At 57.0% G+C, this 24620-nt stretch overlaps 2 protein-coding genes across 4 annotated transcripts in view; both read right to left on the bottom strand.

Moving 5' to 3' along the window:
* The window catches only part of CORO2A (coronin 2A), a 110531-nt gene that overhangs the window by 30687 nt on the left and 55224 nt on the right, over positions 1–24620 (bottom strand). For all 3 annotated transcript variants that reach the window (XM_075915000.1, XM_075914999.1, XM_075914998.1), the window contains exons 2-3: positions 10044–10244; positions 512–628 (exon numbers count right to left, since the gene is read on the bottom strand). In XM_075915000.1, coding sequence (XP_075771115.1) covers positions 512–628; positions 10044–10244 — 318 coding nt within the window. The remainder of the gene's footprint in view (positions 1–511; positions 629–10043; positions 10245–24620) is intronic.
* The window catches only part of TBC1D2 (TBC1 domain family member 2), a 115645-nt gene continuing 101131 nt past the window's right edge, over positions 10107–24620 (bottom strand). The window contains exon 15 of the transcript XR_012898878.1: positions 10107–10244. The gene's annotated coding sequence lies outside the window, so the exon portion shown is untranslated. The remainder of the gene's footprint in view (positions 10245–24620) is intronic.

The raw sequence follows: 24620 nt of genomic DNA, 5'->3' as shown, positions 1-24620 counted from the left end.
AAGCTGCTGTCCACGGTGGGCAGGAGTGCTGGGAGGGAGGGCAATGAGGTGGCCAGCAGGGCGAGAAGCACTGCGGCGCGGAGAACAGCAGGGGAACTTGGCTGCCAGTGCACAAGTAGCACCCACTAACTGTTCCCCATGGGTGCTCCAGCCCCCGAGTGCACAGTCGGCACCTATAGCTGCGAGCAGCAACACTCCTCCATCGGAGGAGCAGCCACAGCAGAGCAGCCTCTGCCAGGCTTCTGACGCGAGTCGCCCTGGCCACGTGGAGCTGCTGCTCTGAGCTCTGGCATGGAGCAATCACCCAGACAGGCTGTTTTCAGGTCTGGGTCTCAGAATTCGGATTGTCTCTTGTTCAGATGGAAGCCCACGGACTCCGTGGAAGGCCGCTGCTGGGTGGCCCTGCCCAGGGAGACGAGCCCCTCGCCCGGGGGCCCTGGCTCGGGGTTGTGCGTGTCGTCCCCACACAAAGCGCCCGTGAGCTGAGGCCCGCGTGAGCCGGGGGACTTACCGTGGCATCCTCAGAGCAGGAAGCGATGACAAAGTCGTCAAAGGGGCTCCACTTGATGTCGAGGACGTTCCCTTTGTGCCCGCACACCCTGGGGTAGTGAGGGTCCAGCTTGCCAGTCTGAAAAGCACAGCAAGTCGGGGCAGGTCAGGAAGGCCACTGGCCACTCAAGAGCAGGGGCCTCCGTGCAGGTGGCCTCAGATGACCCGAGCTACGCTCCTTGGCATCTCACATGGCACGATGCTATTGGAGCGCTCTGTCTAAGGGAACGGGCCCACGCTGCCCTTACAGCCACGTACCCCGTAGCTCAGGGCAGGCCTGTGCTATTGACGTGGCTCATGGTGTGGAAAAGCCACCCCCTGCGCAAGCTTGTTCCCCCGTTCAACAGGCAGTGGAGACGGCGCTCTGTGGCCAGGAAAGCTCTTCCTGCTGGCATCGCTCCTCTCCCGCAGAGGTGCAGTTATTGAGCAGACGGGAGGGAGCTCTCTGCCAGGGGCTTAGTGAGTCTCCATCGCAAGTGCCACAGTGGCACAGCTGCTTGCTACAGGAGAAGGGACTCGTGGGGCTGAGGAACAGGGCAGCATCTAGAGCAGGGCTGGGCAAGACGTGGCCAGCGAACCAGCTCCGGCCCTTGGTCACTTCGCTGGGCCCCGACCACAGAGCAGCTCACACCACTTTGTACAGCGGGCTGCTCTCTGCTCTGGACGCTGGGAGACTCAGCGCACTGTCAAAACCTCTCGGCTCCCATGGGCCAGTTTCCAGCCAATAGGAGCGGAGACATTTTGCTGGAGGCAGAAGCAGCATGCAAAGCTCCTTCCTCCCCTTCTTGCCGGAACAGAACACATGGAGCAGACTGGGACTGCAGCAGCCTCAGGTTCCTGCAGGGCTGCTGGCTGGGAGCCATTTAGGTAAGCGTCTCATCTGGTACCCACCCACCCCTTCCTGCCCCAGGTCACCGCCCCAAACCTTCTGTACTTCTCTCCCCACCTCCGTCCCAGACCCTGCACCCCCTCCTAAAGCCCCTTCCCCAGGTCACAATCCTCTCCTGCACCCACACCTCCTCCCAGACCCTGCACCCCAAGCCCCTGCCCCCTCCTTCACCCAAGCTCCCTCTCCGACCCCGCATCCCCTCCTGCACTTCAGTCCTCTACCCCAAACTCCCTTCTGCACCCAACCTCTGTCCCAGACGTGCAGCTGCTGACCACTTCCCAAATCTTGGAGTGGCCCCCCCCATTAAAAATGATTGCCCACCCCTGGCCCAGAGCCACTGGCAATGCCTCGCAGAGTAATAATGACTCAGAGGGGAAGCCATTTGAGTATGTAGCTGGAAAAAATGATCAAACAAACAGGTGCTGCAAGACCATTCGTTGCTTCTAAGGGTCCGACTACACTCTGGGACAAGGCTGAATTAAGAAATGCAACTTCAGCTAGGTTAATTGCGCAGATGAAGTGGAACCTTTTCGGACTTACATTGGTATTCACAAGATCTAGTTCTTTGTTGTTAAATAAACTCATCTGAATTGTTCATCTAAACTAACTCCGTGCTGGGTTTACACTGAGCTGTTTGTGACTTTAACTGTAGTTACCCAAACTGTCGGCTATTGACCCCTTACAGGAGCAAAGGCCCCATAATACCTCAACTGTCCAGCAGAAGGATGAACAGTGCAGAACACGTGTTTGAGGGAAAAACTGGGACTGGGAGTGTAGTGGAATCACCCAGCCCCAAGTAACCAAGAGCATGCCTGGAGCTGCTGATAGGCTGCTCAGTTCACAATTGCTGGACTAGGAACTGCAGCTCTACAGGAGAGTCCAGGGGTGACTGGCACACGGTCTGCGCATTTCCCGCACGCAGTCTGCGCATTTCCCGCACGCGGAACACGGCAGCAGTGCATTGCGAGGCGCCCCAGTTCGCAGGGCAGACACAGCCCCTAGCTGGTCTGGATTCACCAGGGTATCCAGCACAAACGAAGGCCGTGTCTGCCTCTCAGCTTGCAATGCTGCTTCTGCAGCATGTGCCCTGAGGCGTCTCCTCAGCAGGAACGGTGTCATTCATTCACACTGCGTGGACCTCACACAGCAGGGAAGGCTGCACCTGCCCCGGCAGCTCCGGACTCTGCTTTCCTTACTAACGCTGCACAGATTTACGGGATGGGGGGCGGGGTTGGTCAGAAGCAGGTCCCTCGAGCTGGAGATCGCTGTTGCTTGGGGAAGCCATCTCTTCGCCCAGACCAAATCGGTAGGGTTAGTGAGCCAGTGCCTGGCCCTGCCCTGAGGAGCATGGCCCTCCTGGGTCACTGAAGGTGGGGAGGGAGGTTGTGGTGACCGGCCTTCAGTCCGGGAGCGCCAGCGCTTGTCTCTGGCTCGGAGGGTCTGTGGAGCACCTGCACTGCACAGGCGGGCGGGGGACTGGCACGAGAGAACTACAGGAAACGAGAGCCACGCCCTGTCCCTGCACGTCTCCTGCCAAGCCAGCCTGTGCTCCCTCCACCTGCGGCACAGCCAGCCCATCACTCTCAAGAGACTTCTGGGAGCCGGAGCTCGAGGACTGGAGGAGCCTGCCCCTGGCATGCCCTTGGGAGGAGGGAAGGCCTCTCGCTGCAGGGGGTTCGCTCCCATCCCTGCCCTGCCAGAGTGGCGCACAGCCTGCCCCAGAGAATTTGACGAGCTGCACGTGCTCTTGGGGACCAGGCCAAGCGCCCCGCACAGGCGCTGTGCCGTGCTGGCAGAGCACGCCCGCCTGGCCACGCCTGGCAGCCCGTTCCCTGGCAGCAGCCCAAGCTCAGAAGGGCCCCCACCTCTCCCCCCCCCCACCGTGGCACTGTGCAGTGGGAGTTTGCAGGGCACGATGGGGAACCCAAGGCAGCCTGGGAGCTGTAGTTCCTTGGCCAGCTCCCTGCCTAGAAAGCCGGCTCTGGAGCCAGGGACTACATTTCCCAGCATTCCCACAGAAAGGGAGGGAGGAGCGGTAGCCAGGCTGTGTGTGGGGAGCTGGCTGCCGGGAGGGGCTGGTGCTGGAAGCGGGGAACAGGTGTGCCCAGGGAGTAGTCCCAGATCTCACCCACAGAAGTCATTCCCAGGCAGGACTGGGAAGCTGCTGGCTTGGGACTGCAGCTCCCAAGAAGGAATTGGGTGGGCAGAGTGAACGATGTTTGTCCGAAGCCTCGCAAGAGAGGGGTGTGGTGCCGCCAGGAGGGAGCAGGCCAGGGCAGCCCTCGGTACAATATTCTGTTTCCACAGGCGCAGGAGCAGAAATGGGCTTTTCCCTTCCAAACCAAAGCCACAGGTACGTGAAGAACATGGAGACCCGGGAGAGGGTCAGAAATGGGAGGGAGCATGGGCTATAATAGCAGAGATAAAGGAGGGGGCAAGGCAGAACTGGCAGGCAAGATCAAATCAGTACGTTAGATGCTTACATGCAAATGCAAGAAGCATGGTAATAAGCAGGAAGAACTGGAAGTGCTAATAAACAAACACAGCTCTGATATAGTTGATGCCACAGAGACTTGGTGGGATAACACACGATTGGAATACTGGTATAGAAGGGTACAGCTTGCTCAGGAAGGACAGGTGGGGGAAAAGGGAGAAGGTGTTGCCTTGTATATTAAAAATGTACACACTTGGACTGAGGTGGAGATGGACACAGGAGACAGAAGTGTTGAGAGTCTCTGGATTAGGCTAGAAGGGGTTAAAAACAAAGTCTACTACAGGCCACCTACCCAGGTAGAAGAGCTGGTTGAGGCTTTTTCTAAACAACTAACAAAATCATCCAAAGCGCAGGTTTTGGTGGTGATGGATTTCAACTATCCAGACGTATGTTGGGAAGTTAACACATTGGGGCACAAACTATCCAATAAGTTCTTGATAGAAATGTAGGCGTGTTAGTCTGGTGTAGCTGAAACAAAACACAGGACGATGTAGCCCTGTACAGACTAACAAGATGGTTCAATAGGTGATTGGAGACTTTGTACTTCAGAAGGTTGGAAAAGCTACCAGAGGGGAAGCTGTTCTAGATTAGATTTTAACAAATAAGGAGGAACTGGTGGACAATATCCAAATGGAAGGCAGCTTGGGTGAAAGTGATCATGAAATCAGAGTTCATGATTCTAAGGAAGGGTAGAAGGGAGAACAGCAAAACAGACTATGAATTTCAGGAAGGTGGATTTTTGTAAGCTCAGAGAGCTGGTAGGTAAGGTCCCATGGGAAGCAAGACTGAGGGGAAAAACTACTAAAGAGAGTTGGCAGTTTTTCAAAGGGACATTGTTAAGGGCCCAAAAGCAAGCTATTCTGCTGTGTAGTAAAGATAGAAAATATGGCAAAAGACCGCTTTGGCTTAACCACGAGATCTTGCATGATCTAAAAATAAAAAAGGAGTCATATAGAAATGGAGAGTAGGACAAATTACAAAGGATGAATATAGGCAAACAACACAGGAATACAGGGCCAAGATTAGAGAGGCAAAGGCACAAAATGAGCTCAAACTAGCTACAGATATAAAGGGAAACAAGAAGACATTCTATAAAAATATTAGAAGCAAGAGGAATACCAAGGACAGGGTAGGCCCACTGCTCAGTGAGGAGGGAGAAACAGTAACAGGAAACTTGGAAATGGCAGAGATGCTCAATGACTTCTTTGTTTCGGTCTTCACCGAGAAGTCTGATGAAGGAATGCCTAATATAGCGAATGCTACTGGGACGAGGGTACGTTTAGAAGATAGAATAAAAAACGAACACGTTAAAAATCACTTAGAAAAGTTAGATGCCTGCAAGTCACCAGGGCCTGATGAAATGCATCCTAGAATACTCAAGGAGCTGAGAGAGGAGGTATCTGAGCCCTTAGCTATCATCTCTGAAAAGTCTTGGAAGTCGGGAGAGATACTAGAAGACTGGAAAAGGGCAGACATAGTGCCCATCTATAAAAAGGGAAATAAGAACAACCCAGGAATCTACACACCGGTCAGTTTAACTTCTGTGCCAGGGAAGATAATGGAGCAAGTAATGAAGGAATCATCTGCAAACACCTGGAAGATAATAAGGTGATAGGGAACAGCCAACATGGATTTGTAAAGAACAAATCACGTCAAACCAACCCGTTAGCTTTCTTTGATAGGATAGCAAGTCTTGTAGATAAGGGAGAAGCGGTGGATGTGGTAAACCTAGACTTTAGTAAGGCGTTTGATACGGTCTCACGTGATATTCTTATCAATAAACTAGGCAAATACAACTTAGAAGGGGCTACTATAAGGTGGGTGCATAATTGGCTGGATATCCATTCTCAGAGAGTAGTTATTAATAGTTCACAATCATGCTGGAAGGGCAGAACAAATGGGGTTTCACACGGGTCTGTTTTGGGACCAGTTCTGTTCAATATCTTCATCAACGATTTAGATATTGGCATAGAGAGTACGCTTATTAAGTTTGCAGATGATACCAAGCTGGGAGCAGTTGCAACTGGTTTGGAGGATACGGTCATAATTCAATACGATCTGGACAAACTGGAGAAATGGTCTGAGATAAATAGGATGAAGTTTAATAAAGACAAATGCAAAGTGTTCCACTTTGGGAAGGAACAATCAGTTTCACACATACAGACAGAATCGGAGGCGACTGTCTAGGAAGGAGTACTGCAGAAAGGGATCTAGGGGTCATAGTGGATGACAAGCTAAATGAGTCAACAGTGTGATGCTGTTGCAAAAAAAAGCAAACATTATTCAGGGATGCATTAACAAGAGTGTTGTGAGGAAGACATGAGAAGTCATTCTTCCCCTCTACTCTGCACTGATTAGGCCTCAATTGGCGTATTCTGGCCAGGTCTGGGAACCACATTTCAAGAAAGATGTGGAGAAATTGAAGAAGGTCCAGAGATGGGTAACAAAAATGATGAAAGGTCTAGAGAACATGACCTATGAAGGAAGGCTGAAAGAATTGGGTTTGTTTAGTTTGGAAAAGAGAAGACTGAGGGGGGACATGATAGCAGTTTTCAGGTATCTAAAAAGGTGTCACAAGGAGGAGGGAGAAAACTTTTTCATCTTGGCCTCTGAGGATAGAACAAGAAGCAATGGGCTTAAATTGCAGCAAGGGAGGTTGAGGTTGGACATTAGGAAAAAGTTCCTGCCTGTCAGGGTGGTTAAACACTGGAATAAATTGCCCAGGGAGGTTGTGGAATATCTCCATTCCTGGATATATTTAACAGCAAGTTAGACAGACATCTGTCAGGGATGGTCTAGACAGTACTGGGTCCTGCCATGATGTAGATATTGGGATAGAGAGTACGCTTATTAAGTTTGCAGATGATACCAAACTGGGTGGGGTTGCAACTTCTTTGGAGGATAGGGACATAATTCAAAATGACCGTAGCAAGTTAGAGAAATGGTCAGAGGTAAACAGGATGAGGTTTAATAAAGAGAAATGCAAAGTGCTCCACTTAGGAAGGAACAGTCAGTTCCATACATACAAGATGGGAAGCGACTGTCTAGGAAGGAGCATGGCGGAAAGGGATCTAGGGGTCATAGTGGACCACAAGTTGAATATGAGTCAACAGTGTGATGCTGTTGCAAAAAAAGCAAATATGATTCTAGGTTGTATCAACAGGTGTGTTGTAAGCAAAACTCGTGAAGTCATTCTGCCGCTCTACTCTGCACTAGTTAGGCCTCAGCTGGAGTACTGTGTCCAGTTCTGGGCGCCACATTTCAAGAAAGATATGGAGAAATTGGAAAGGGTACAGAGAAGAGCGACAAGAATGATTAAAGGTCTAGAGAACATGACCTATGAAGCCAGGCTTCATGAACTGGGCTTGTTTAGTTTGGAAAAAAGAAGATTAAGGGGGGACATGATAGCGGTTTTCAAATATCTAAAAGGGTGTCACAAGGAGGAAGGAGAAAATTTGTTCCTCTTGGTTTCTGAGGACAGGACAAGGAGTAATGGGCTTAAAGTGCAGCAGGGGAGGTTTAGATTGGACATTAGGAAAAAATTCCTAACTGTCAGGGTGGTCAAATATTGGAATAAATTGCCAAGGGAGGTGATGGAATCTCCCTCTCTGGAGATATTTAAGAACAGGTTGGATAGACATCTGTCAGGGATGGTGTAGACGGAGCTTGGTCCTGCCTTGAGGGCGGGGGGCTGGACTCGATGACCTCTCGAGGTCCCTTCCAGTCCTATTATTCTATGATTCTATGATGAGGGCAGGGGACTGGACTCAATGACTTCTCGAGGTCCCTTCCAGTTCTAGTGTTCTATGAAGCGTACCTAATACTCATACAGGTAATCTAGCACCTGCCTTCCAGATTGGAACTGGCATGCTCAAGTTCAACTTGGGGGATTGTTACATTCTTTCTCCAAAATCAAATACTTCTCCCTATAACAAATTACAGTGGATCAGTAAGATGGAATTGAGCAACAAAAGCTGGCTGAGTTGCTATTTTCAACCGCCATTTACCTGTTTTGTAATGTTTATTTTTTAGTGTTCTTCTTTTAAAAAGAAGATGGTGACATTGTATTGATGATATCCTCCCAGAAACAAAAAGCAGAACAAAAGAACAACAAAGGGACTTCAACTTTTCCACCTGATGTGGGACAGTATTATGCTATGGATCTAGAGGGGTAGCTGTGTTAGCCTGTAACAGAAAAAAATTAAAAACAACAAATGGTTCTGCAGCACCTTAGAGACTAACAAGAAATGTAGATGGTAGCATGAGCTTTCTTGGGCACAACCCACTTCTTCAGATGACTGGAGTTAAAGGGTCCAGAGTACAAATAGAGAAAGAGAGAGGATGGGAAGGGAAAGAGAAGGGAAAAAATAGAGAAAAAAATCTTGTCAATTAGAGTATCCATGCTAAATGAGGCTAATAGAGTAGGATCTTAGTACCCAGTGCTTAGTTTTTTATGCCATTAGGGTTGAATGTAACAACCCCATCCAGGTCAGGTCTTTGTTTGGACCTTGATTACAAGTGTCAAACTTGTAAATAAAACAATAAAACCAAGTTCTGCAGCTACTCCCTCCAGCAGGTTTTTGAAGCTGCTTTGTAATATCACTTTTAGATCCATTAGCGAGTGCTCGGGCAAGTTACAATGTTCTCCAACAGGTTTCTGTGTGTTTCCTTTTCAGATATCTGATTTGCGTCCATTAACCCTCTCCCATAGCCAGACTGGACAGTCTGGCCAATATACACGGCAGAGGGGCATTGCTGGCACTTGATGGCATAGATCACCTTGGTGGATGTGCAGCTCTATGGCCACATCTCCACTACTGTGTACTGGTGTCACGTTGCTGAATTGGAGGGAAGCAGCCAGATCGCTGCTGCACCCCTAGGTGGGGGTGTTGGCCCCAGAAATTGGTGTGGGGGGAGCCATGTGGGGTATTGAATGGGAGATTATTGTTTGTTGATCTTATGTACGCTATTTATGTGAGTGTATAATGTCTATGTGTGTAGGTAGGAATCTGTAATCTGTGTGGAAGCTGAATATTTCTGTGAATGTGGTTGAGCATTGCTATGGACAGGCTGAGTAGTGAAGCCCTGTGGAACAATGGCCCTTGATGGCCCAAAGACACACCTAAAGTAGGAGGGCGGAGACCCAAGAGCTGCCAGCAGAGAGAGGCTGAGGACCAGGTGACCGGCTGAGACCAGAAGAGGCCAGGAAGGAGGTATAAAGAGGCCATGCGGTCGATGCCATTTTGTTCTCAGCTCAGCACTTCATCCCAGAGGCAGCACTGCAGGGATCGAAGAGCCCGGAAGACCTGTGAACCCATCCTGATCGTAGGATGTGCAATAAGAACTTTTAAACCAGCAGCTGCAACATCTCTGCTAGAGCCTGCATCGAGAACTGGGAGATTCGGTGCATGTAACGTACTGTACTTTAATAACCTTACTCTCATGCTTTTCTTTCCTGTAATAATAAACCTTTAGATATAGATTCTAAAGGATTGGCCCAGCGTGATTTGTGGGTAAGATCCAGAGGGTAAATTGACCAGGGCTCTGTGGCTGGTTTCTTGGAACCGGACAGAACTTGTTTGGGGTAGGTGGGATTGGGTGCTAGGACCCCCCACCTGTGTATAGGCCCGGGGCCATCTGGGGCACGGATATTGCTGGGGTGTCGGAGGGGTTTTGCTCGGGAGGCTTCAGGCAGGTTGCTGGAGCGCTCTGTGGGACTGGTTTGTGGCCTGTGTGGAGAGGTCGCCAGTCGGGGGCTGTAAGTAGCCCCGGATTCGAGCAGTTCGCCCTGAGCGGACGCCCTCAGCTGTGCCCAGACACGGCCCGTCCGTCACAACCGGAACCTACCCACCGTTACACTTACCTCCATGCCTCTAGCTTCCACCCAAGACTCATTTCCCAAGCAGTTGTTTACAGCAGGCCTAAGTTACAACCATGCAACAGATGGTCCCTTGTCCCAAAGAGCCTCTGGCCCTACCAGGCATTTTGTGAAACAGGCAGCAGCAATAACCAGCATTTCCATTGTGGTCCCAACCCTCTGGGATCCCTGCTGCTCCCTCCCGCAGGGGATAGCTCGGGAAGGGGCAGACCGTGCCCTGCGCCCTTGCTCACCTGACTGATGGGAATCACGAGGAAGGCCCCGCCCCCGGCGCATTCTGTCACCACAGCAATGAAGCGGGGGTTGACGGTGCAGAAGTGGTTGTCGTGCACGCTGGAGGTGATGGGGACGCAGTCGTAACACTTCTCCTTGCTAGCAGGCCGGCCGTAGACGTGGCGAAATTTGGAACTCCGGTACTGAGGGTGCCATGACATCTGCAGCAGCCAAAACAAGACGGGCAGTGAGGCAGGGACCCAGGCGCTCGCTACTGTCTTCCACCCACGTGCAGAACCAACTGTGTGATGTGCACCGAGGCCTGTGCGTGTGCACCACCGGTCCAAACAAAACCTAGCTGTGGGCGCTCTGCTAATCAGCTGGGCAGCATGCGACTCTCTCCTGAGCAGTCAGTCACACACGCACAGCTGACAGGGAACCCTGGCAGGGAGATCCCCTTCCTCCTGGCCATGGGCGTGGGTTTGCAACTCAGCCCAGCGCGCTCAGTCCTCAGTACCCATCAGGGACGTGTCTGGACGCATGTTTGAATGGTTCGACTTCACGGTTACATGCAAGACCCTCTCCCCACACTGCGCTGCTGCCGCTGTATCAGGAGGAGAGAACGCGGACAGGAGCTGGTGAAGGCGGCAACGGGGGAGAGGAGCGGTTACACGGTGTGTCGGTGCGCCGGGTACCCCCGACCCTGCACCCCGTCTGCAGCAAGAGGAGACTCCAGCCAGGATACAGCCCAGCCTAGGCGCGATGTGGATATAGGAGTCAGGGCCAGGCAGCCTTAGACTCCTTGAGGCAGGGGGCACAGGCCCCTGAACCCCCAGCACTCGGCTCAGTCTCTTCTCTTCATGTTTGCCCAGCCAAGACTGCCCCTTCTCCAAGCCACACGCTTCCTTGTTCAGACCCCTTCCCTCGTCAGGCAGGTGAGAGCTGGTTGGGCCATGGTCTATGTGAGGAGGGCCCTCTGGGTGCCCCCGCTGGGCAGTACTTACAGACACAGGCCAGTAGGGGTCCCCCCCAGCCCAAGCACAGCAACCAGTGAAGGCTCAGCGTGGACAGCCCCCCCATGCCTCACACATTTACAAACCCTCCAAACATGCCCAGTGCACGTGTCTCCAAACCGCTGGGTCGGTGCAAACATGCCCCTGCGGCTAGTTTCCTCTCTTCGAGTAGCCTCACCCCCTTTCCTCTTTCGGACCACGCCGGGGTCCTTCTCCCTGTACCTTACTGCCCCCCCCCAGCTTTCCCAAGGCCGTCAGCACAGTCAGCCTGGCCTAACCATGCAGCCACACCCTGACTCCAAGCGCCCGGCAGCTCAGCTCAGCACAGACAGCCGCTGCACTCTTCTGCATTCTAGCGTTCCCTCTTGTATTCTCCATCTATGTGCAGAATAAATGTCATGTGCACCAAGGCATGTACGAAGGCGCACTACCAGTAGGAAGACATGCTGTTGTCTGTGAGTGCTCTGCTAATCAGCTGGAAGCAGTGGTGGAAAAAGCACCCCAAAAGTTACTAGAGTAATAGTACTGCTACTTTGAAAAAAATATAATTGAGTAAAAGTCAAAGTATCCTTCTGGAAAACTGCTGGAGTGAAAGTACAAAAGTATCGCATCTCAACTGCACCAAGTATCCAGAAGCGTCAAGTAACCGTCCTACGGCGGTCTGGAGACATGGGGCTGTGATTAACTGCCCGAATTATCATTTGGGTCGGGGGCCACCGATCTACAGAAAAATCAACTGGGGGCCACACAAGTGAGAGGCAACCCTCCCCCACCCCACAAACAAACAACCCCCCTCTAAACCCTCACTCATGTGGCTCCCAACGGAGAAACCTCGCTCCCCTGGCGCCCAGCCCCATGCGGGGAGGGGAGGGGCGGCAGGGAGGACCAAGCTTCAGGCTTCCCACAGGCCAGATGAACTCTTTTGGGGTCCCAGTAGATTTAGGAGATTTTGAGGCCAAAAGGAGGGGTTGCCAGGGAGTGGGATAGGGATGGGGGTGAGGGTGGGAGGTAGGGTGCTGGAAAGGGCTGAGAGTGGAGGCCTGGCTGGGGGGAGCTGCAGGAGCGGGCTGAGGGGCAGGAGGGGCAGGAGCAGACCAGGGCTGGGAGAACTGGGAGGGAGAACGGGGTGCGGGTGAGAGATGGGGATGCAGGGGCTGGTCAAGAGGGGAGTGGGGGGGTTTACCTAGCTCTGTGCTCCCTCTGCTCCCCATTGCCCCCACTGGCTGAAATCTGGCCAATGGGAGCAGCAGGGAAACCCTCCCAGCAGTGGTTTCTAGCACCACACCCCACAGCTGGGGCAGGGTGAGCGACAGCGGGCGGGGCAGCGCTTCTCCCCAAGACGCTGGATCTGGCCCAGGGGGCTGGGGGCTCCCCGCCCTGCACAGAGACAGGCTGCGAGGGAAAAGCTGCCGACGTGGCCAGTAAAATGCTTCGTCATTGGCAGTGACAGTGCTTGTTGGCGGGTTATTTAAAAACCCATCATGGCATGGTGATCGGGCGCTTTGCCAGGCGGCTGTGCTCCGGCCAGTGCGAATGCTGGCTTGCCCGAGGTCAGCGGGGCTGGAAGCAGCGAGCGAGCGAGCGAGCGCGCGCTTGTGGAAACGGGCGTGGAGTGCACAGCTCGATACTTTCCACTGCACTGCGGGAGTGAAAGTCAAAGTCTCCCCAAGATCAAGGGCTTGAGTCAAGTACCACTCCCGAGAAGACGTGCCTGACTAGTGCCGCCACGTGACTGTCCCTGCGGGCTGGGTGGCATTTGACTCTCCCGGCACCCGCCCTGCTCTCAGTGACACGGAAGGCCAAATCCCACGGAGTCACCGGCCTAATTCACTCTGGGTCTTTGGAAATGCTCTTCCTGCCGATTCCTTATGCTGCTGCCAGACGGCGGATCCAGCCCCGCACCGGGGTGGAGAACACTCAGGTTCTTCGACAGGGAGAGTCAAAACACTGCCCGGCCCCTGCAGCACCCTCTGCCCTCCAGAGCCATGAGCAGCAGAGGCTGCAGCATGTGCTGGTTCACCGCGACCTGCAGAGCCCGACTTTGGGGAGCTGGCTGAGACGTGCGCGCTGCCCCTCTGCGCGCTGCCCCTCTGCGCGCTGCCCCTCTGCGCTGCACATGGGACCGGTGCCACCTGCATCTTTTCAGTCAAGCCACGTGCAGCATTCGGGACTCGCCACACTGCTGGCAGCAGGACACTGTCCTGGGGGAGATCAGCTCACACCCACAGCCAGGCGCCTGCTTGGTGGCTAGTGCTCAAAGCAGGGGAATTTCCCCTCTGTCCCCAGTGCCCACAATGGGATGACCTTGGGGCTCAGATCTGAAAGCTACAATGTCCAGTGGAGCTCCGCAACCAGTAGTGGGCGACTTGCGGCCCACTGGGGTTCAGGTGTGGCCCACGAGACCTTTTGTGTTACTGCTGCCCACGTGCAGGGACGCCAGGTATTAATGAAGTGACACGCCTCCAGCAAGTGCAAGGGACACGAGGGGCGGGCTGATCGCACACAGCACTGCCTGGGAGAGCCGGGCGCGCGCTCTGCAGCCAATCCCAGCGCTGCAACGACTCCAGCGGCATCCCGCAAACTCTAGGTCTGCGAGCGCGGGGAGCAACGCTGGCCATCCCAGGAGGACGTCGTGGTGACAACGGTCTCGCAGGCCGCTCACTAGCCCACGTGGATGAGCTGCCCCTCAGTCCTAAATCCATACTTAGACACCTACAAATGGGATCCTGCGGTCACAAGTGCTGAGTGCTCAGCAAACCCCTTCGGAGGGCGGCAGGAGCCGCTGGGGGCTCCGGGCTTTAGGGAATCAGGCCACGTTTTCACTAACGCGTTTGAAGCCCTTGAGCTAAGCACATTCACATCCCATGCAGGGCTTGAGCTCTGCTGCTCCGGCACCCAGGTTGACACTCCTGGCTGGGAAAGGACTGGGGATCGGGCAGTGCTGCTGCAGTAACAGGGTCTGAAAATCTGACGTTATTGGACATGAAGCCAAGAGAAAAGATCAACCCCCAACAGCAACTCTGAGCCCCAGAGTTCAGAACAGCTGCTGCGGCATCTTTGCCCCAGATCACGCATGATTAACTGTGGGCCCTTAAAGATGGTGCTTAAACAAAACCAATTGGATTGTGACACCTAAAAACGTCCTACGTTCTGAGGTATATTTGCCCCTAAGCACGGCGGGAAGCCTTATAACCATTTTCTCTTCACCACCCCACACATCCTTATAAACAGAGCAGCAGCGCGGCTCCACCACTCATTCCTGTCCAGCCTGGGCATGTCCCTGTGGCTGGCGTCCCACCCTCTGCTCCTGTGGGTTTCAAACTTTCCATTCTCATGACCCAGTGGAAGTGAATTGTTGATGGCTGCAGCCGAACCTGATTTAACTAGAGTGAGGACTGTGGGGTGGGGCTCAGGATGAGAGCTTGGGGGGTGGGCCCTCTGGCTTTGGGGGTGTCAGGGTGGGTGGGTTCTAGAGTGGCCTGGGGATAAGGTATTCACCTGGGGAGCACAGGGTGGTGGTCTTAAGTCCTACCTCCCCTCCACCTACCCAGGCAGCGGGGGGACACCACCAGATGCCATAGGGATGGAGCAGGCTCCAGCATTAGGAAGATAGCATAAGGGGGGTGGGTTCTGGAGTGGCCCAGGGGATCTGGAGATGTCCTGGATAGGGGAGATAAGGAATCACCCCCTTCAGTAGAAGAGGAAAGGCCTCGTACCCCCAAGGCTGGGTGGTCTGCTGCCACCACTGCAAGGAGGAAACAGGGGAGTGGTGTTGGAGACTCCCTTCTGAGGGGGACGGAGGTGCCCATCTGTTGCCTTGACATGCCCTCTCGGGAGGTGCTGCCTGCCGGGGGCCCGTATCCGAGACATGACGGAGGCAGTGTCAGGGATTATCCAGCCCTCTGACGACTGCCCCAAGCCACTCATCCACGTGGGCGCTAATGATACTGTCAGGTGTGACTCCAGGGCTCTGGGGTACGGGTGAAGGAGTCTGGGGCGCAGGTGGTATTCTCTTCCATCCTGCCTGTCGAAGGTCAGGGCCCAGGCAGAGACAGGTGCATCCTGGAGGTGCAGCCTGGCTGTGGAGATGGTGTCACCAGGAGGGCTTTGGCTTCCTTGACCACGGGATGCTATTCCAGGAAGGACTGCTCAGCAGGGATGGGGTCACCTCTTGAGGAAAGGGAAGACCCTATTTGGATGCAGACTGGCTAGCCTAGTGAGGAGGCTTTAAACGAGGTTCTACAGGGGCAGGTGACCAAAGCCCACAAGTAAGTGAAAAACATGGAGACCTGGGAGATGGGTCAGAAATGGGAAGGAACATGGCTATAATAGCAGAGATAAAGGAGGGGGTGTGACGTAGTGGGGGTACCTTGCTGGTTGCTATGCTGGGCAGTGGGCTGTGGGTGACCTCCACTGGCTGCAGCACGGCCCAGCAGGGCAGGGGATGAGTCATTATGCAAGGGGGCTTTGAACCTGTCCGACCAGTTATCTCCCAGGGAGCGGAACAATGAGAAGAAGGCAGAGTGGAGCCCTGGCTGGGAGGGGGGCTGGAAGAGAGTTGTAGTTTTGGTCTGGGAAACAGGGGAGAAGGAGCTAGGGAGGGGAGCTGGGATTGTAGGACCCAGCCACCCCCCATCTCAAGGTGGGCTCAAGATAATGGAGCAAGTGATTAAGGAATTCATCTGCAAACACCTGGAAGATAATAAGGTGATAGGGAACAGCCAGCATGGATTTGTAAAGAACAAATCATATCAAACCAATCTGATAGCTTTCTTTGATAGGATAACGAATCTTGTGGATAAGGGAGAAGCGGTGGATGTGGTATACCTAGACTTTAGTAAGGCGTTTGATACGGTCTTGCATGATATTCTTATCAATAAACTAGGCAAATACAACCTAGACGGGGCTACTATAATGTGGGTGCATAACTGGCAGGATAACTATTTTCAGAGAGTAGTTATTAACGGTTCACAATCATGCTGGAAGGGTTTAATAAGTGGGGTTCCGCATGGGTCTGATTTGGGACCAGTTCTGTCCAATATCTCCATCAATGATTTAGATATTGGCATAGAAAGTACGCTTATTAAGTTGGCAGATACCACTAAGCTGGGAGGGGTTGCGACTGCTTTGGAGGATAGGGTCATAATTCAAAATGGTCTGGACAAGTTAGAGAAATGGTCTGAGGTAAACAGGATGAAGTTTAATAAAGACAAATACAAAGTGCTCCACTTAGGAAGGAACAATCAGTTTCACACATACAGAATGGGAAACGACTGTCTAGGAAGGAGTACGGCAGAAAGGGATCATAGTGGACCACAAGCTAAATGGTGTTTCACTGTTGCAAAAAAAAGCAAACATGATTCTGGGATGAATGAACAGGAGTGTTGTGAGCAAGACAGGAGAAGTCATTCTTCCGCTCTACTCTGAGCTGATCAGGCCTCAATTCAAGTGTTGGAAAGATGTGGAGAAATTGGAGAAGGTCCAGAAATTAGCAACAAGAATGATGGAAGGTCTAGAGAACATGAGCTATGAGGCAAGGCTGAAGGAACTGGGATTGTTTAGTCTGAAAAAGAGAAGACTGAGGGGGGACATGATAGCAGTTTTCAGGTGTCTAAAAGGGTGTCACAGGGTGGAGGGGGGCAAATTGTTTCCCTTGGCCTCTGAGGATAGAACAAGCAGCAATGGGCTTAAATTGCAGCCAGGGAGGTTTAGGTTGGACGTTAGGAAAAGCTTCCTGCCTGTCAGGGTGGTTAAACTCTGGAATAAGTTGCCCAGGGAGGTTATGGAAATAGTTAAGGGCCGGTTAGACAGACACCTGCCAGGGATGGTCTAGACCAGGGGTGTCCAAACTTTTTTCAAAGAGGGCCAGATTTGATGAAGTGAACAAGCGTGAGGGCCGACCATTTTGCCTGACATTCTTTGAACCATTAAAATTAAATGCAAATTAACTATTTTACGCAAAGTTTATTGCAAACGGCATACTTTTATTTCGTCACATGGATGACAAATCTAAACAGGTGTTAAATCACTCTGCCTTTCATATCTGAAGGCCAGATGAAAAAAAAATCCAGGAAGCTGAAATATATGTCAGGAACATTGTAAAGTACATGACATATTATTGGTAATAAAGGTTGTCTGTCAACTTTTAAGTTCAAAAAATATGAACAGGAACATAACACCAAGTATACATGTTGTGTCCAAATATATTTATAACTGATTTAGACCAACTGACATTAACTGAGATTTTACAATGTATTCATCTCAATACATATGGATTCGTTGGGGACCATAAAAGATAGATATTGCCAAATTACCTGTGGGGCCGTATTAAACCGGAACACGGGCCACAATTGGCCCGCGGGCCGGACTTTGGACATGCCTGGTCTAGACAGTGCTGGGTCTTGCCGTGAGGGCAGGGGACTGGACTCGATCACCCCTCGAGGTCCCTAACCGTTCTAGGGTTCTATGATTTTAAGCAGCCAGCAGCAGGTGCCCAGCCAATGGGCGTGCGAAGCTAGTTTGGGGAAGGGGCAGCATGCAGAGCCCTGTGCGCTCTCCTCCTCCAACCTGGGAGCTGGGCTTGCCGCCGGCCGCTGCTAGGGCACAGTGCAATCTGTGATGCCAGACGGGGAGCTGCCTTAGCACCCCACTCATCACCTGATCATCCTGCACCAACGAGACCCAGCACCACTTCTGGGTGGTGACTTGTACTTAGACAGCTAGTGATCTAGTCAGCGCTATCAAATCCCCCTCGCTCTTCTGCGGAATCAGTAAGCCCAGGTGCCTTAGCCTCCCCCAGCCACCTGATCGTTTTCAATGCCCATCGCTGGACTCTCTCCAGTTACTCCACATCCTTGTTGTGGTCCCCAGCCTGTCGCCATGCTTGGGATTCTTCTGTCCTCCGTGCGCACTCCGCACTTGTCCTTGTTGAACCTCAGCACGTTTCTTTTGGCTCAATCCACCAATAGGTCACTCTGCCCCCATCCCTGCCCTCCAACACACTGACCCCTTCCCCACCCATTCAGTGTCATCCACGACCTTGCTGAGGGTTCAGCCCCCAAGCCCTGGGACACTCCTCGATACTCTCTGCCAATGGACATCTGGCCACTCAGCGCGCTGCGGAGCCCACCAATCTCACCAGCTTCCTATCGGCCTTCTAGGCCATTCACAAGCTGGACTCTTCAGCTTGCTGGCCGCAGCGGGAGACTGTATCAAACCTGCTAACGTCAAGCTGCCCCACATCCACTGCAGTGCCCGCGCCTCCTGAGGCAGATCTGGATCACCTCCCTCTCCTCCAAATGCTTCAGCCTGCTCCAGAACGGAGGTGAGGCTGACTGGTCCGTAGTTCCTGGGATTCGCTCATCTCTCACCACTGTAATTACTGCAACTGCAGCGAGCCCAGTAGCCTGACTGCACCCTAGTCACCTTCTGACATCTTCATTTGTCTTACAACCACAACGTCTAAGCAGGTAACCAATTAAAAGGGGAGCTGGCGGTGGGGTGCTCCAGCTGCAGCTGGGCTAGCATGGCCAGAAAGCATCACCCGGTACAGGTTAACCGTTCGCCCCTCATCTGTGTGCAGTGAAGCCCAGACTGGGGCCTCCTCTAGAGGGGCTAATCCAGCGGTGAACCCATGCTGTCCGGGCCATGCGGGCCTATGCGGCTGACCTACGCTTGGTCCTGTCTCAGTGGCCTGGACTAGTCGAGCACCCGATAAGCTAGTGAGTCAGAGAGAGGCGGGGGGGGGGGGGGGAGAGCAGGAGCAGGTGCTGGGGGGAGCCGGCTTAAAATCTGGTTCCCCCCAGCACCATTTCCGCAGGGGGCAGCGGGGATTGAAACCGTTCTGCTCTCGCCGGTCCCGACTGCTGCTCCTCCCCCCTCGATAGGTACGAGAGCTGCCCGTGGCTCCTGGACATTTCAAAGGAAGAGAGGCAACAGGATAGCAAGTGCCCCCTCACCAATGGGAATTCCGACTCCTCCATTAGCTGATTCACCGAAATGTAAGATCCCTCGAGCAAAGTGCAATACGGGTGAGCGCCCCATGCCAACCCGAAGGCCTAGGGGCTGCATCCGGAGACCCTGCCGGTTCTGTGCACGGTTCCTCTTCAGGCACTGGGCGTTTTGCTGGTTAGAACGTGGCCGGGTCCAAATTCTCCTGCCCCGTGCCCAGTGCTGCAGGCACTGCCAGAGCACCCTCGGCACTCCCAACACCGCACGGAGCTGAATCTAGCTCCCAAAGGTCAGCGCCGGAGGTAGGAGATGCCGGGTGTGGTCTGCTCGGGACGTGCGCGCGGCCAGTGTCTGCGGGACAGTGAACTCTGCAAGTGGTGAGCTCGCTGCTGGCAGGCAGAGAAAACCAGCAGCAATCGCCGTGCCGTGGGCTGGGCTCCAGGCAGGCGTGGCTCGGGCGCAGCGTGGACCAGGCTTTAAAGCAGAGCCGGCTGCGCGCGGCCATGCACAGACAGGGCAGCCTGCTCGCTCAGCGTGGCTTGGTGTGCTCAGCACTTGCGCCTGTGCGACTAGAAATGCATCTGTGACGCTCACACTGCAGTGAGCGGGGCTTAAACCCCCGGGAGAGAAACCCCCTGGGCAGGGCCGGCCCGGGCCAGTTTGGCACCCTGGGCCCGGGTGTGCAGCACCACCCCTGGGCGCACGGCGCATGCACGGGCCTGCCCCCCTAGAGAGCACAGGGTCACCCCTGGGCGCACGGCGCATGCACGGGCCTGCCCCCCTAGAGAGCACAGGGTCGCCCCAGGGCACACGGCGCATGTACGGTCCTGCCCCTGGGGCGTGGGCCTGCCCCCCTAGAGAGCACAGGGTCGCCCCGGGCACACGGCGCATGTACGGTCCTGCCCCTGGGGCGCGGGCCTGCCCCCCGGGGGCTGGGTGGAACAGTCTCCCTGCTGGGAGAGCCCCTCGGGGGACCTGGCAGGCTAGCAGGGAGGCCGCGGCCTCGCACCGCCCCTCCCCGTCGGCCATGCTGTCAGCCCGGGCTCCTTTCCCTCCGGCCGCAGGGAGCCGGCGCCTGCTGCACCTGAGACTAGCAGCCTCCCGGCAGGCGGGCTGTGCCGAATACGACGGCTTCCTTCGCCGGGCCCGGCCCGCGCTGCACTTGCCCGTGGGCCTGGAGAAGCCCCCCGCTTGGGCGCAGGAGGACGGGCAGCACCCGGCCGAGGGAAAAGGAGCCAGTGAGCACAGGCCTGCAAAGTGCTGTGGGATCCCAACTCCCACAGGCAGCGCAAGGGCCCGGCCCCCTGTGGAGTCCATCTTCCTGCACCGTCTGGTGAGTCAACCAGGCCTCCGGCCAACACATTGGTCAGGGCCGGGGACCTCAGCCTGTGGGCCAGACGCCCAGAACGCACCAGCCTCGCTCTCCTGGGGCTGCCAAGACTAGCGCTAGCCCTGAACCCCATCGCCCAGACCCTCGGGTTACCTGCCCTCCAACCAGGGCGTGGGCTGTGGGGCACAGGCAGGGTGGCCTGCGGCCCCCATTCTGGGCTCTGTCATCAGCAGGGGCCCGGTTGGGAACAGCTGAGTCTGGGAGCGCAGTGCCGATCCTCCAATGGAAACTCCATCAGCCCCTGCTAGTCTTCCTGTCTGCCCTGACCCAAACAAGGGCCGGCAGGCAGACTGCGCTTCTCATCCCCCAGCCGTTCCCAGGCACCGCTCAGGGCGCTATCCCCACGCGGAGCCCGGCGCCCCACGCAGACTGCGCTTCTCATCCCCCAGCCGTTCCCAGGCACCGCTCAGGGCGCTATCCCCACGCGGAGCCCGGCGCCCCACACAGACTGCGCTTCTCATCCCCCAGCCGTTCCCAGGCACCGCTCAGGGCGCTATCCCCACGCGGAGCCCGGCGCCCCACGCAGACTGCGCTTCTCATCCCCCAGCCGTTCCCAGGCACCACCGCTCAGGGCGCTATCCCCACACGGAGCCCGGTGCCCCACGCAGACTGCGCTTCTCATCCCCAAGCCGTTCCCAGGCACCACCGCTCAGGGCGCTATCCCCACACGGAGCCCGGTGCCCCACACAGACTGCGCTTCTCATCCCCAAGCCGTTCCCAGGCACCACCGCTCAGGGCGCTATCCCCACGCGGAGCCCGGTGCCCCACACAGACTGCGCTTCTCATCCCCCAGCCGTTCCCAGGCACCACCGCTCAGGGCGCTATCCCCACACGGAGCCCGGTGCCCCACGCAGACTGCGCTTCTCATCCCCGAGCCGTTCCCAGGCACCACCGCTCAGGGCGCTATCCCCACGCCGAGCCCGGTGCCCCACGCAGACTGCGCTTCTCATCCCCGAGCCGTTCCCAGGCACCACCGCTCAGGGCGCTATCCCCACGCCGAGCCCGGCGCCCCACACAGACTGCGCTTCTCATCCCCAAGCCGTTCCCAGGCACCACCGCTCAGGGCGCTATCCCCACGCCGAGCCCGGCGCCCCACACAGACTGCGCTTCTCATCCCCAAGCCGTTCCCAGGCACCACCGCTCACGGCGCTATCCCCACGCGGAGCCCGGCGCCCCACACAGACTGCGCTTCTCATCCCCCAGCCGTTCCCAGGCACCGCTCAGGGCGCTATCCCCACGCGGAGCCCGGCGCCCCACACAGACTGCGCTTCTCATCCCCCAGCCGTTCCCAGGCACCACCGCTCAGGGCGCTATCCCCACGCGGAGCCCGGCGCCCCACGCAGACTGCGCTTCTCATCCCCCAGCCGTTCCCAGGCACCACCGCTCAGGGCGCTATCCCCACGCGGAGCCCGGTGCCCCACTCAGACTGCGCTTCTCATCCCCAAGCCGTTCCCAGGCACCACCGCTCAGGGCGCTATCCCCACGCGGAGCCCGGTGCCCCACGCAGACTGCGCTTCTCATCCCCAAGCCGTTCCCAGGCACCACCGCTCAGGGCGCTATCCCCACGCCGAGCCCGGCGCCCCACACAGACTGCGCTTCTCATCCCCAAGCCGTTCCCAGGCACCACCACTCAGGGCGCTATCCCCACGCCGAGCCCGGCGCCCCACACAGACTGCGCTTCTCATCCCCAAGCCGTTCCCAGGCACCACCGCTCAGGGCGCTATCCCCACGCGGAGCCCGGTGCCCCACACAGACTGCGCTTCTCATCCCCCAGCCGTTCCCAGGCACCACCGCTCAGGGCGCTATCCCCACGCCGAGCCCGGTGCCCCACGCAGACTGCGCTTCTCATCCCCAAGCCGTTCCCAGGCACCACCGCTCAGGGCGCTATCCCCACGCCGAGCCCGGCGCCCCACGCAGACTGCGCTTCTCATCCCCGAGCCGTTCCCAGGCACCACCGCTCAGGGCGCTATCCCCACGCGGAGCCCGGTGCCCCACACAGACTGCGCTTCTCATCCCCAAGCCGTTCCCAGGCACCACCGCTCACGGCGCTATCCCCACGCGGAGCCCGGTGCCCCACACAGACTGCGCTTCTCATCCCCGAGCCGTTCCCAGGCACCACCGCTCAGGGCGCTATCCCCACGCCGAGCCCGGCGCCCCACACAGACTGCGCTTCTCATCCCCAAGCCGTTCCCAGGCACCACCACTCAGGGCGCTATCCCCACGCCGAGCCCGGCGCCCCACACAGACTGCGCTTCTCATCCCCAAGCCGTTCCCACGCACCACCGCTCAGGGCGCTATCCCCACGCGGAGCCCAGTGCCCCACGCAGACTGCGCTTCTCATCCCCAAGCCGTTCCCAGGCACCACCGCTCAGGGCGCTATCCCCACGCGGAGCCCGGTGCCCCACACAGACTGCGCTTCTCATCCCCGAGCCGTTCCCAGGCACCACCGCTCAGGGCGCTATCCCCACGCGGAGCCCGGTGCCCCACACAGACTGCGCTTCTCATCCCCGAGCCGTTCCCAGGCACCACCGCTCAGGGCGCTATCCCCACGCCGAGCCCGGCGCCCCACACAGACTGCGCTTCTCATCCCCAAGCCGTTCCCAGGCACCGCCGCTCAGGGCGCTCTCCCCACGCGGAGCCCGGTGCCCCACACAGACTGCGCTTCTCATCCCCAAGCCGTTCCCAGGCACCACCGCTCAGGGCGCTATCCCCACGCCGAGCCCGGCGCCCCACACAGACTGCACTTCTCATCCCCAAGCCGTTCCCAGGCCCCACCGCTCAGGGCGCTATCCCCACGCGGAGCCCGGTGCCCCACGCAGACTGCGCTTCTCATCCCCCAGCCGTTCCCAGGCACCACCGCTCAGGGCGCTATCCCCACGCCGAGCCCGGCGCCCCACACAGACTGCGCTTCTCATCCCCCAGCCGTTCCCAGGCACCACCGCTCACGGCGCTATCCCCACGCGGAGCCCGGTGCCCCACGCAGACTGCGCTTCTCATCCCCAAGCCGTTCCCAGGCACCACCGCTCAGGGCGCTATCCCCACGCGGAGCCCGGTGCCCCACGCAGCCTGCGCTTCTCATCCCCAAGCCGTTCAAAGGCCCCACAACTCAGGGCGCTATCCCCACGCCGAGCCCGGCGCCCCACGCAGACTGCACTTCTCATCCCCAAGCCGTTCCCAGGCACCACCGCTCAGGGCGCTATCCCCACGCGGAGCCCGGTGCCCCACGCAGACTGCGCTTCTCATCCCCAAGCCGTTCCCAGGCACCACCGCTCAGGGCGCTATCCCCACGCGGAGCCCGGTGCCCCACGCAGACTGCGCTTCTCATCCCCAAGCCGTTCCCAGGCACCACCGCTCAGGGCGCTATCCCCACGCCGAGCCCGGCGCCCCACACAGACTGCGCTTCTCATCCCCAAGCCGTTCCCAGGCACCACCACTCAGGGCGCTATCCCCACGCCGAGCCCGGCGCCCCACACAGACTGCGCTTCTCATCCCCAAGCCGTTCCCAGGCACCACCGCTCAGGGCGCTATCCCCACGCGGAGCCCGGTGCCCCACACAGACTGCGCTTCTCATCCCCCAGCCGTTCCCAGGCACCACCGCTCAGGGCGCTCTCCCCACGCGGAGCCCGGTGCCCCACGCAGACTGCGCTTCTCATCCCCAAGCCGTTCCCAGGCACCACCGCTCAGGGCGCTATCCCCACGCGGAGCCCGGTGCCCCACGCAGACTGCGCTTCTCATCCCCAAGCCGTTCCCAGGCACCGCCGCTCAGGGCGCTCTCCCCACGCGGAGCCCGGTGCCCCACACAGACTGCGCTTCTCATCCCCAAGCCGTTCCCAGGCACCACCGCTCAGGGCGCTATCCCCACGCCGAGCCCGGCGCCCCACACAGACTGCACTTCTCATCCCCAAGCCGTTCCCAGGCCCCACCGCTCAGGGCGCTATCCCCACGCGGAGCCCGGTGCCCCACGCAGACTGCGCTTCTCATCCCCCAGCCGTTCCCAGGCACCACCGCTCAGGGCGCTATCCCCACGCCGAGCCCGGCGCCCCACACAGACTGCGCTTCTCATCCCCCAGCCGTTCCCAGGCACCACCGCTCACGGCGCTATCCCCACGCGGAGCCCGGTGCCCCACGCAGACTGCGCTTCTCATCCCCAAGCCGTTCCCAGGCACCACCGCTCAGGGCGCTATCCCCACGCGGAGCCCGGTGCCCCACGCAGCCTGCGCTTCTCATCCCCAAGCCGTTCAAAG

Source organism: Pelodiscus sinensis, unplaced genomic scaffold (genome assembly GCF_049634645.1).
Source record: "Pelodiscus sinensis isolate JC-2024 unplaced genomic scaffold, ASM4963464v1 ctg83, whole genome shotgun sequence".
NCBI lineage: Eukaryota > Metazoa > Chordata > Testudines > Trionychidae > Pelodiscus > Pelodiscus sinensis.
Note: the sequence above shows the minus strand (reverse complement) of the source record. Positions and strands in the feature narration are given on the sequence as shown.